The sequence below is a fragment of the Populus alba genome, chromosome 4 (genome assembly GCF_005239225.2).
Source record: "Populus alba chromosome 4, ASM523922v2, whole genome shotgun sequence".
In the NCBI taxonomy this organism is placed as follows: Eukaryota; Viridiplantae; Streptophyta; class Magnoliopsida; order Malpighiales; family Salicaceae; genus Populus; species Populus alba.
Window position 1 is genome coordinate 16,940,400 of NC_133287.1, and position 13,326 is coordinate 16,953,725.

The following is a 13,326-nucleotide window of genomic DNA, read 5'->3' on the forward strand; positions in this document are numbered from 1 at the left end:
TGGTTGAAATTTTAGTTTTTTTGGTTTTTTCTTTAAAACACTGTAGCTTTCCCCGCGTTTTTTTTTCTCGCTTTTGTTTCTTTTTTTTTACATGTTTTTTTTTTCATTTTTTTTACCCAAAATTGAATTTTTTTAAAACAAATAGTCTTTGTCAGTTTTTTTTTTTATATTGAGCTGGTTGAAAACTTAACTTTGTAGCTTTTTTTAAAGAAAAAAAACACTATGGATTGCTACAGTGTTTCCCCTATATGGTTTTTGTTTGTCTGCAGTGTTTTTCCCACATGTTTTTGTTTTTAAATTATCGTTGTCGAATTTATTTTTTCAATATTGAGTTGGTTAAGAATTTAGCTTTACCTTTAGCTTGCCCCACGTTTTTTTTTGTTTTCTTAAATTTTTCCCAAAATTGTCTTTCTTCTTTATATTTTTTTTCATAATTATTTTTGTTGATTTTATTTTTTTACTATTGAGCTGATTGATAATTTAGTTTTTTTAATTTTTTTTCTTTAAAACACTAGATTGTTGCAGTGTTTCTCTACATGGTTTTTTATTAAATATTTTTTTTCAGAATTATCTTCGTCGATTTTTTTTTATATTAAGCTGATTGAGAATTTAGCTTAATAGTTATTTAAAACACTGTAGATTACTACAGTGTTTTCCCACATGATTTTTTCCTTGCTACAGTGTTTCCCAACATGTTTTTTTTATCGATGTTTTTTTTCCAAATATGTTTTTGTCAAATTTATTTTTTTTATACTGAACCGGCTAACAATTTAGCTTTTTTTCCTTAAAACATCGTTGATTGCTACAGTGTTTTCCCATATGCTTTTTTTTTTGTTATTTTTTTTTAAATGGTCTTTGTCGTTTTTATTGTTGAGCTGGTTAAAAATTACAACTGTAGATTTTCTCATGAAACACTTTAGATTGTTATAGTGTTTCCATGTATGTTTTTTTTTCCTTTCATTTTTTTTTTATATTTGTCAAAATTATCTTTATTGATTTTTTTTTTAATATTGAGCTGATTGAGAATTATAGTTGTATATTTCCTCACAAAACACCATAGATTGCTACAGTGTTTTCTTAAATGATTTTAATATTTAGCTGGTTGAAAATTTAGCTTTAACTTTCCCCACATGTTTTTTTTTCATTTTTTTATTATTTTCTTTTTGCTTTTTTTTCTTCCAAAATTGTCATCTTATTTTTTTCATTTTTTTTGTGTTTTTTTTATAATTGTTTTTATCGATTTTTTTTTTAATATTGAGCTGGTTGACAATATATTTTTGTAGTTTTTTCCTTTAAAATATTGTGGATGGTAACATTTTTTTTATATGATTTTTTTCACAAATCCATAATAATGCACAAGCATGCCACAAGCCCGCGGCATCGCACGGGCATGTCACGCCTTTTACTAATATATTTACTTATTAAATATATTATATTATTATATTTATTATATAAATATAAATATTATTATATTGTATTGTATTATATTATATTATATAACTATTTTTTTTCTTTTTAATTTTTGTTAATGAATTTTTTTTGTTTGATTTAGTTTGTTAATGTTAATTTTTTTTTTAGTTATCAGATTTTCATGATACGGATCTCGGGTTTGATGGGTTAGCCTGATTTGACAAATTATTTTTTTCTTAGTTTGTTAAAGTTAATTTTCTTTCTATTTAATTATCAGACTTTCATACTTTCATGACACGTGTTCTGGGGTTGACGAGTTAACTTAGTTTGATGGTTTAACCCGGTTAATTCTGGGTAAACCCGTCATTTTTTTTTCTATTTAGTTATCAAATTTTCATGATGTGAATCCCAGGTTTTACGGGATAACCTAATTTAAAGGGTTAACCCAATTAATTCAATTTTTTTTTCTTTTTCTTCATTAGTTTTTTCCTTTTTGTTGTTTTTTTTAATCAATCTATTTAATTATCACACTTTTATGACACGACCTTATATTTAGACTCACATCCAATATTCTTGGGTCTAATGTTGCAGCTAGGCTAACTTAAACTTGGGTCATGCAAGTTTATTTTTATTATTAATATTATAAATATTACTCTTAGGTCAGGCGTTGCAGTCAAACCCAAGTTTTTTGGGTATAACTTTGCAGAAAAACCCAAGATTTTTAAATTTTTATTTGTTTTAATATTTTTATGCAAAAAAAATGACTCGCGGCATCACGCGGGTCAAGTGTCTAGTGAATATATATGGCAATTAGTTTCTTACAAAATAATCACCATTTTGTATATCAAATCTTGCAATAATTTAACAAATCATTTCTATAAAGGTATCTCACAAGATTTAGTTAGAAATACTTCTGCTAATATGGGCTTAAAATCACTTAATTAAACTTACTATTAACATATCAAACCTAAATTTTACAAGTACTTTTGCTAATTAGGAGTTTTATATGTAATAACGACTTATTAGTAAAAATGATGTATATTAATTAATGTATGAATTCGAGATTTACAAAATTAGTATTCAAATTAAATGGGAGGATGAGTGACTATCACTCTTAATAAAATCTCTATGTCGTAAGGAAATTTAACCTATATGAACATATATAAAAAGTGGTGCCACTAAAATTTTTTTTGGAAAATTTTGTAAATATTTATGAATTCAAGAAGTAGCATGAGATCATATTAGTACTAAAATAATGAACACTAGGCAATGTGAGATGAAATAAATATTAAAATGATGGAAATGCAATGTAAGAGAAAAACACAATCTACTATGAGTTGCAATAGTTACACACAATGTTTTTTTTATTGATTTTTTTATTTTCAAATTAATCATTTCACATTAAGTTGACTTGGGATTAAGTTTGATATTTTATTTTGGTTGATTTATTATGGGGTTCACATGATGTTAAGAATAGATTTCGATATTGAGTTAATGCTTGATTTGAAAATATAAAATTTAATTTTATTAATTCAAACCAATTAAAACTTTAGGGATCCAATATCAAATTAAAATAAATATTTAACATATTCTTTTAATTAAGTTTTGATGTAAAGTTAATGCTCAATTTGATAAAATAAAAATTCAATTTTATTGGTTTAAAGCAAATCAAAACTTTAAGGATTCAATTTCAAATTGAAACAAATATTTAAATTTTTTTTCTAAAAAAATATAAGTTTTATCCAACCTTCTCAACTTATTTTTTTTTACAATCACCAAATTTATTATTATTTAATGGTGTATATAATTCTTGACTTATTTTATGAAATGTATGTATAAATTTTTAGTTTATAATTAAAAAGATCTTTGATGGTAAAATGAACATTAACAATTCCCACACTTTTTTTACATTGAGAAAAGCAAAATCTCTATTTTGCAATGTAGTGCGAGGAATAAACCTAGTTTAATTTCCAAGTTTGAGAATATTATGAATCTTGTTGCTCGCAAATTCTTTTTTTTTTTTTTTTTTTAATTAGGGCTTACTTTATGGTAATTTTTGTATACCCATGTTAACTTCTTTTTTCACCTCCAAAATTTTAAACAAGCCCACTCATTTCTTAGACTTTACTTCCCTGTTTATTATTGTGTTGTAAATGTGGTTTTTAAAAATATATTTTTAATATATTTTAATTATTTTAATGCATTGAAATTAAAAATAAATTTCTATAAATAAAAATATATTATTTTAATATATTTTTAAATATAAAATATTTTAAAAAACTAATTGTTAACGCATGACTAAACTCACCTGCATATATGATCGGACATCTTTTCTCATAGTTTTTCCTAAAATTTAAATTCAAAAAATAAACTTAATAACATTCTAGTGAGCCCTCAAAACATTAATGGCGAATGTTACACTTATACATACATAGGCATCTCATACATATATAGTATTACGCGCCATTGCAGGGTTTCCCATGCATCCTCAACTGAACACCCTTTCTAATTTAACCTAATCTAATACAATCTAATCTCATCTTAATCATCTAACATCCATCCATCCGGCCTCCTCGCCGTTTTTTCTTGCTTCTGACACTACCACGTGGCAGTCATGTCAGTGGACCCCACTTCCCACGGCCTCTGGCTATGGATACATTCGATGGCTCTCTGCCCCAATATTTCCACCCCCTCACTCTCTCTCTTAATTATCCCTCCAGGTCCAGGCCAGCAGTCTCTGTCAAATTCCGGCCACCACCCTCTTTTTCTCTACGTTCATATATACCCTACCGCCCCTTTCTCCCCCTTTACCTCATTCTTTTCTCCCAACTTTTCACTTCTCTATACACGTATCTTTTCAATATATTAGCTGTGCCACACTACTAAACTGTTTCTGTACTCTCTTAAGCAGCTAGATACCCCCATTGTTAAATAATTTAGCTTTCTTTCTTTGTTTTTATAGTTTCTTGAATTGGTTTGTTGGGATACTGATGATTAATAAAGCTTTGTTATCAGCTGGTGGAGAGAACATGCTGCACTGCACAGACATGACAGTGCTTGATAGACAAAGGGCTCGTATCAAATGGCAACAAGAACAACAGCAGCTTCAGGTTCAACTACCACAGCAAGAGATTAGTTATTTTAGTGAATTGAATAGGGTGTTCCAACAAGCTGGGTTTCATGAGGGTGGGTTAAGTGAGGTGGTGACCCGGTCTGTGAAACCTGACCCGGGTTTGGTGGATAATAGGTGGCATAATGATCATGTTGTGGGGTTTGGTGTTGGGCCTCCTTATACTAATGGGTTGGGTTTTGAGTTGAATTATGGTGCCATTTGTAGGACCTCTAGCTGCCCACCGGCGGTAGCCGCTGCGGCTACGGTTACTGCTACAGTGAGAGGTGCAGAGTCTGTTGTGTCAGATAAGATTAGTTCCGGGATTGGCCGAGAGAGTTCCAAGAAGAGAAAGTTTGATAAGGTGCAAAATAACTCAAAGGTATGTGTGTGTGTGTTTTTTTTTTGTATGTGATCACTGTTTCTTTGAAACCCTGTTGAAGAATCTTGATTTTTCACCGTAAAATTGTTTCCATTGTTTTTATTGCAATTTTGTTTAATTTGATATGAAAGCATTTTTTAAGCAAAAGATCTTCAAGTAATTCAATTGTTTGACTGGTTTTGTTAGAATAGTAAATGAAAGTGTTTTTTTTAATGTTTTTTTTTGGGGGGTGTGATCTAGGTTGTTGCAGAAGAGGACACCAGGGACAAGAGGATCAAAGGACGTGCGGAGGAAGGAGAGTCAAACACCTCAGAGAAAAATAGCAACAAAAGCAGAAGCAGCAATAACAACAGCAACAAAAACAATAACAGTAACAAAGACAATTCTGCCGAGACTTCGAAGGACAATTCCAAAGTAACTGAGGTTCAAAAGCCAGATTACATTCATGTCCGGGCACGTCGCGGTCAAGCTACCGACAGCCACAGCTTAGCTGAAAGAGTGAGTTGGAATTTTAATGTTTTCTTTGCTGTTTTGATCAACCCCTCTTTTCCCCCTGCTCCGCAGTTTTCATTTAGAAATCCTTTGTAATAAATTCGTGAGTGTGTTGTGCAGGTGAGGAGAGAAAAAATCAGTGAAAGAATGAAGTATCTGCAAGATTTGGTACCAGGGTGCAATAATATCACTGGAAAGGCAGGCATGCTTGATGAAATCATTAACTATGTTCAATCTCTTCAGAGACAAGTAGAGGTAATTAGTGATCTTTGGTGATTTTTTCCAATATTAATATTCGTATCTATTGTTCTACCAAAATATAACATTTACCTGTCCCAATTTCTTGAACAGTTCTTGTCAATGAAACTAGCTGCTGTAAATCCAAGGCTTGACTTCAACATTGACAACTTATTTGCCAAAGAGGTAAGTAAATCCTTTCACAGGGTGGATCTTTATCACCCAAAGTAAAATTTCAAGTGTTTGTTAGTAGTTTATTTTGTTACTGATGAACTCCTTTTTGTTTCAATCAACAGGCTTTTCCTGCTTGTTCAACCAATTTCCCCACAATTGGGATATCACCGGATATGACTAACGCTGCATACCTTCAATTTAATCCATCACAACAACAATTAGTTTCATGCTGTGGATTGGATATGGGGATAAATCCTCCTGATATGGGGCTTAGAAGGACCACTAGTACTCCTGTATCTATTCCCGAAACATTTCTTGACTCATCCTGCTTCACTGTAATGCCTTGTTCACTTTTTATTTCTGTCCATTTATCTCTATTTTCATATAATTTAGTTTCCTCTAATCTTATCCTTACTTATCTTGCAGCAAATCCAGGTCCCGCCAACTTGGGATGCTGATCTGCAAAATCTTTACAATGTAGCATTTGATCAAGGGAGACAAACAACCTTCCCAGTTCAGCCATTTACAGGTAAGATAGAATTATCATGTCTTTTTGATCTTCACTTTATTGATCTGATAAATCCTGAAGGCTAAAAACAAAGCAAAGTGGTTTTAACTACCAATGATGGAGAGCATAGAGAACCCCCAAAAGTTAATGACTTTGCTTCGGAACTAAAATGAGTCGTTGTGATAGAGATGGAGAAAGTTGGTCACTGGAAACTTCCTGTCTGTTCTCCCAAATGATCGAAATCACCGATTCTTTTCAATGACTATTGAGTTTCTCACAATTCTTTCCTTATAAAGAAGAACCAATCAAAGGTGCGAAGCATTTTGACTGTTGTAACAAAAATGAGCCCCCAGGTAAAAATTTGACAAAGTCTATAATTCTTACAACAAAATAACCTTGATAATTATGATTGTTTATCATGTTGGAATTTAATCTATTAGTAGGAGGAAAGAGCAACCATTAGATAATGAGGCTGGCTTTTTCTGTTCCTAAATTCCCCTGCCTCCCATTTTAATCACACACTGCGATGACTCATGTTCTGGTAAGATTAACAATGGATTCTAAAAGTTGTCATATTAACTTTTGCAGGTTCTGTTGAAGCTAGCAATCTGAAGATGGAGATGTGAATCAGAATATCAATTTATACAATTCCCGAAGACTTTATTCCACATTGCCTTTGTCCCCGATTCTTTTACTACTCTTAGTACATAGCGTATATAGTTTGTATGTATACTTTCCACATAGTATGAATAAAATCGATACCTATTACCATCAAGGTTTCTTTTTCTCGCAATGTAAATATAGCAACCACACCATAATGATTTTCTATCACACAAAAATGGTCGATAGCGATGGAGGGGGACCAAAGAATTAGGGTTGAAGGCAAGTTTAAGCAGTGGTAGGGCAATGGAACTGAAAATGAATGAAGGGAAGGAAACCAAAGGTCCTGCTTCACAAAGTATCTTGAATTGTATGGCCTTTTCATGGACTAATTTCCCCTTTAATAGCATTTTTTTCCGAAGAGGAAAAGCGCAGAAGAAGTAAAACAAACCACAAGTGTGATTAACATGCAAGAACGGCCACAAATATATTGTAATTTCCATCAAAACTTGTCCTTGTTAGTCCAATGGCACAAGCTGTCCCTCTGTTGGATGAACCAGAGTGACAAGTTTAAATAAAAACAGAGGACATGAGCCTACTGGTGGACCTTCTCGGCTCCCTTCAGATCAGAATTGTACATGGATTGATTGAGACTTTGATAATTGGGCAATAAATTGACGATAAGAAGCAAGAATTCGTTAGAATGGTTTCCATGTCCTAACATACAGCCATATTGTATTTATGTTTGCTCATTATGGCTCTCATTGAATATCTCGGATGAGTTTAATTTTGCCTATATGCCAAAGTCCCGTCTTCATTCAAGACGGTGGTATTCTCAGACCAGCTTGTATTCTTTTCTAAGGCATGTCATTCATCCCACGACTATGGGTTTTATGGGAATTTCATTTCTCATAATAGGACATGAGGTTTGATTTTGAAACCTCATGACAGAGGAGGAAGCATTTCTTGGAAACTATGAGGACACCCCCCTCGTATTAGCTCATCTAGATTACTAAAAACTCCCTTTAATCTTCAATTCCTAACCATTTGACAGGTTTCTTCTTTCAAGGCAACATAAAGGCCAGTAATCAGCCTGAAAATGACCCTAATTAAGTTCCTTCCTTTAACGTGTTTTTGTAGATCTCTGATAAAATGATACAAAAAAAGAAATTTCTGTGTTTGTTTTTTCGTTTAGAAAGCAAAAGAGGGTGACATATGTACCGCTACCAAAGCTGTAACGGCTCCAGTACTTTACTAAGTCCATGCATAACTACAAGAGGTTGTTCTAAAAGCTCTACGTACCCAATACCAGTATAGACAATTCCAGAGAAGATGACAAGAATGCTATGCAGATACAGAAGTCCATTAACTACTCGTTTCAGCGAACAGAGAAAAGGACCAGGCAAAAACTTGAGCATTCGGTTTTCTTCAAAAGAATCTGTTGTTTGCTGTTGTTTTAGATAAAAAACCAAAACCATCTTTATGACAAGGTATCTCTTCGCCACCAGATTGGTGAAATAGCCCAGAAGATTTTCATTTGGAGACCTGCAATGTAGTATGCTCAAATTGGCTTATCGTCTCGTTTCTTCTCTTGGTAAGAAGTTACAATCTTGACATCATTTTAATGGTTTAGGTGGCCAAAATGTGAAATAGCAAGCTTGAACTTTCACATGCAGTCGTTTACTCTGCGCCTATGTGAAGAGTTTATGTCTTGAATGCACATTATCAACAGACATACCTCCTAATAGTCAAATCTTAATTAATAAGAAAGGAGCCTTTCAGAGTTGGTTTGGGCAATACGTAGGGGACCACTAGAGACTGCTTACACCTTCACGGCACCTCTTGTTCCTGGATTATCAAGAGCCTCAGGCTGCCTTCGTTTTCAAGCCATATAGAATGGTGAAATTGGTGGGCCTGGCCTCATCCGAAGGCAATATCTCTTTGATTCTCTTTGTTTTCTATGGATGGTGAAAGATGATAGCCTTTTTTCTCTTTCTTGGACCCATTTTTGCTTTCCTTGAAGTTTTTTTCTCATCATAATCTATGAGGTTTCTCTCCACCTTTCACATAGTGCAATTCCAAGATATATAAAGCTAAAACCCACAAAGATTCTTTTGGCTGTGTGTGTGTATTTTAGTTCGTCACTAAAGATATTGTTTCGAGCTAGTATCTCCCAAGTTTAAGCCCTTACATTGTAACCAGAATCCTGAAAATAGTCCAGACAAATCTAATATTTGATTCTTTGGACAACGCAACATGATATATTTGGTCTATGCAAGCGTGATCAGCGCTCAAATTTGAATGGAATATATAACGGTGGGAAACCTATCTTTGTTAAATAATTTTGAGCCAAGGCAAACAAGACCACAAAATTAGTAAAACAATAACCTGAAGAAGTCCTATCCATCCAAGTCTGCAGTGTAGGAATCATAATTACGATTGCAATCGCCATTCCTGAGACAAAACAAGTTTTTTGTGAAGAATCTGAAACTTGGGAAGAGGTAACGCTTGCTATTTTGAACAACAGGCCAAGTTGCTAAAAATTGGGAAGACTAACAATGACGATCCTTGTAAAGCACAATTGTTGCCATGAAGTAGTATCTGCAGCCAGTTAATCAAATGCCACAATTTTGCAACAGCAGGTTAGTTGAATAAACCTAGCACGGGCACAACATTTAGAAAAGGATGAAGAACAGAAGATTTCCTTCTTCAAACTCTCAGTCGACACCACTTTTTATTCATCGATCGACTTGCGTTCCCACCCCTTTATTTAGAAACTCATGTATGCTAACGACGAGTGACATACACAAAATATTGTAAATAATAGTAAAAAAACTTACTAATTGCATATCTGATAATAGTAAACATTTTACAAAATGAAACGCACCCATACAAAGCTACTTACATAGGCACAATCGAATTCTGATGACAGGATGATTTTTGTTAATTGCATATATACCTAGGACGGCATGAACAAGATGAATGTTGTCAGCCAGGCGGCAAAGATGGATCAAGGCCCAATCAAATGCATGTTTGCTGTTAGGCCTATGATCAATGGCTACCACATTGTCTCTGCCTCTCCTCCTTTCACCTGTTTCTCTATCGAGTTCTGGTTTCGGTACCACAGGAATAAATGAAGGTAAGGTAACTTCTTTCCAGTTGTACTCTTCATCCTCTTCAAGGGTTTCTAACGCTTTCAACGTATGTTTTTCTCTCATTGCAAAATTTTTAGAATTCATTAATGTGATTGTTCAAAACCCAACAAAAGAATCAAACAAAGTTTTAGTTCTGATCTTAGATTGGTTTTTGATTCTTTTATTGGCAGCTGAGCTCTTTGGCGTCAAAGTTGGAATTTTTCCTTGTATGCATTATGCACGTGTAGAAACTCACTAAAAGTGGATCTTGGAAAATCACAATGTGCAGTTTTGCATCCATGAGCTATTAGTTCAGTGCTATTTCAGGCCTGCCAACCTCTTGAAAATGATGTTTTTTTAATTTAAAGTACAACTAAACCGTGTCTAAAGTACAGACCAAACCGATGATCATTTCATATCGACAACCCTAAATACAAATAACTTTTCTCGGACTTCTTATCCCGGCAATCAATAAGAGGCCTGTGTCGAATCATTTTGATCTAACACAAGGATTATTTCTTAACGAAGGTCCATTGACATTACTTAAATTATTGGATTAAAATATTTTTCATTATCCCGGCTCGTTAATGCATGCTTATTCCGAAGCACTTTTCAACTCAAGGGTTAAACAGGCAAAAATATTTGAGATTTCTTGCACAATTTTTCAGATTTTGGCTGCCTGAATAATTGAGACATGCATGTTGTAAGAGCAACCTTGAAATTTTACATAAAACATTCAACTGCTTCCATCAGGCAGAAACAGAAGAATTCTACAAAATTAGCAGAATGGAGCAGCCCTCTGATTTCTGCTCTGTTATGCATCGAATCAAAGAAATAAGAAGAGTGAACGCTATAGCTAACTTCAACAATAATTATTCAAACGTGTAGTAATTATACATATAATACACATCCTTAATACATACTAAACACCACAAATCATTGCCACCATGCATGACTTGTTACATATTGACAATCAACTTCCTCAAAACCTTGCTATCTGGCGCAATCAATCGAACAATATTCGTGACCTTCAAGTGCTGAATCCGCTATATCAATGATTCATCTCCATCTTCTGGAAATCAATAATAAATATATGAACTTGATAAAAATTCCATGACAGTTCTAACTAAACAAACGGTTTTAATTTTGAAAGCAGTACCTTTCCCAGGAACTACTATAACAGGTGCTGCTTTACAATGATGGAAGCAATATTCACTCACACTACCCTGAAGTACACTGCAGAAAAAAGATAGACATGAGAACCGAGAGAGAGAGAGAGAGAGAGAGAGAGACGAAGAGGAGTAAGAGAAAGAAAAGGAATTACCTTTGAACTAGGCTTCTGCCTCTGGTACTCATCACTACAGCTGCAGGCTTTAACCTTTCGGCTTCATTGCAAATTGCCTTACCAGCATCCCCTTGCACAATCCGAGCCACAGTCCTCACCTAATTAAAAACAAGAAATAAAAATAAATTGAGGGAAAACATCAATTTCTTTGGAGATTTTTGTTGTCCCTTGATCAATAGTTGAAGAACTTAGAGCTACATTAAGTTAAAATAATTAGATACTCTGCATATCACTACAAGAGTATGAATTAGAGTAAGATTACAAGAACAAGAATCAAAACATCTTAGCTCATGAATCCAAAGCAAGTGGTTTAATAGTCAAGGGAAAGCAATTATTAACAGAGATCATATATTAGGTGAAACTTATGCAGAAATAGATTTGTTGTGAACCTAATCAAATTGTACTTGATCATGCAAAATCAAGACAATTAACAGTTGAAAAACAAAAAATTGTCTTTAAAGCGCTTATTATTCTAATTTTTAAATCAAGATTTAGTCTCTTGAACAATAACAATGGAGAAAAATACTTTCTTGTGTGTGTGTGTGTGTGTGTGTGTAAACAAAAACAGAATGGCAGGTCACTAACCATGGCAACCTGCAAAGCCTCTACGGCAAGCTTCTCCATGAGCTGCTGGCTTGTCTCATAAACAACAGTATTCTGCACACCTAAAATAACCCATCAAAGAAATCAAGCCAAAATTCCAAACCTCAATTATGCAGAACATACAAACATGATATCCACAACATATATACTCGAAACAGCATGGACAAGATGGAGGGTGTCAGCTAGTCTGCAAAGGTGAATCAAAGCCCAGTCAAAAGCGTGCTTGCTATTAGGTCCATGATCAATAGCTATAAGGATGTCTCTGCCTCTCCTTCTCTCCCCCGTCTCCCTTTCTAGCCCTGGTTCGGGTATTACTGGAATCAATGAAGGCAACGTTACTTCTCTCCAGCTGTACTCTTCATCTTCTTGCAGTGTGTCCATCGTTTTCTTTCTCTGTATATTTTGTGGTGTTTTCTCTGTATCTTTCTCTGGTTCGGTTTCTGAAAGCAAGAGCTGGTGGTTTTAAAGCAAAGGCTGTTTTGGCTTTACCTTCTCAATTGTTTCCACGTATTTTTTTCTATAGAAAGAACCTACATTTAGTCCTTAACGTATTATATCATTATAAGATAAGTCGCAAAAATTTTGATTTAATTCAATTTACTCCAAACATGGTCTACATGGCACAATGTCACCTCCATCCATCCATCCCCTCCGAGAGAATACAAAAAGATTCCATCTAATTTTCATGTGTCCATTACGAGCTTCATTCAAGGTGTTAAACCAAACACTTAAAATTATAATAGTTTTTCTATAAATAAAAAGATTTATTATGATTTGGGGTTAAAATTACGTGTTAGGATAAACTAGAGTTTATTTTGATATTTAGATGAATACACTTTGCAAGTTGAAATCCTTATAAATGCTATTACATTGATGGTTGGAAGGATGACATAATATGTAATGTTGATTACATGTGAGGGTGAAATTGAAAAAATCAAAAGTTTAGTACTCAATTGATATTAGATGCTAAGTTGAGTTTTCCACCCTCTGTGTTTGCGTGTCTGAACTCTGAAGCACAATGCTACTTTTCTTCTTTCTTATATTGCGGGCTTCTTGATGGACCCATTTTCTTTTCAACTACTTGATGGATCCATTTTCACTTGAAACTTGTGTTAGGCTCCAAGGTAGAAGCCAATTTCTTTTTCACCTTCCGTTTATAAGAGCGAGAGTCAAATTAAAGCTTTAATCAAAGTCTTTTATAATATTTTTATTTTATTTTATTTAACCATTTTTAAAACTATTTTCAAGAATTATACAACTTTTTTCAAAGCATCATTACTTAAAACTTCATAACTTCTCAAGAACAAGAGAACTTCATAACTTCTCAAGACC

At 33.5% G+C, this 13,326-nt stretch overlaps 2 protein-coding genes across 4 annotated transcripts; one reads left to right on the forward strand and one right to left on the reverse strand.

Annotated features, from left to right (window-relative positions):
* The first annotated feature begins 4,092 nt into the window (after nucleotides 1–4,092).
* Nucleotides 4,093–7,087, forward strand: LOC118039748 (transcription factor HBI1). Of its 2 annotated transcripts, none has more exons than XM_035046544.2 (7): nucleotides 4,093–4,883; nucleotides 5,142–5,399; nucleotides 5,514–5,648; nucleotides 5,745–5,816; nucleotides 5,927–6,139; nucleotides 6,231–6,333; nucleotides 6,901–7,087. In XM_035046544.2, exons 1-7 carry the CDS (start codon nucleotides 4,401–4,403, stop codon nucleotides 6,936–6,938), a joined length of 1,302 nt encoding a protein of 433 aa, XP_034902435.1. In that variant the 5' UTR covers nucleotides 4,093–4,400; the 3' UTR covers nucleotides 6,939–7,087. The 2 variants fall into 2 exon arrangements, with proteins under 2 accessions (XP_034902435.1, XP_034902434.1); XM_035046543.2 differs by having other exon boundaries at nucleotides 4,094–4,901.
* Nucleotides 7,088–10,897: 3,810 nt separating this feature from the next.
* LOC118039747 (universal stress protein PHOS32) lies at nucleotides 10,898–12,478 on the reverse strand. 2 transcript variants are annotated; one of them, XM_035046542.2, is made up of 5 exons: nucleotides 12,144–12,478; nucleotides 11,977–12,056; nucleotides 11,371–11,489; nucleotides 11,206–11,282; nucleotides 10,898–11,115 (listed from the first exon to the last, which is right to left on the reverse strand). In XM_035046542.2, exons 1-5 carry the CDS (start codon nucleotides 12,373–12,375, stop codon nucleotides 11,093–11,095), a joined length of 531 nt encoding a protein of 176 aa, XP_034902433.1. In that variant the 5' UTR covers nucleotides 12,376–12,478; the 3' UTR covers nucleotides 10,898–11,092. The 2 variants fall into 2 exon arrangements, with proteins under 2 accessions (XP_034902433.1, XP_034902432.1); XM_035046541.2 differs by having other exon boundaries at nucleotides 10,898–11,118; nucleotides 12,144–12,477.
* Nucleotides 12,479–13,326: the final 848 nt, after the last annotated feature.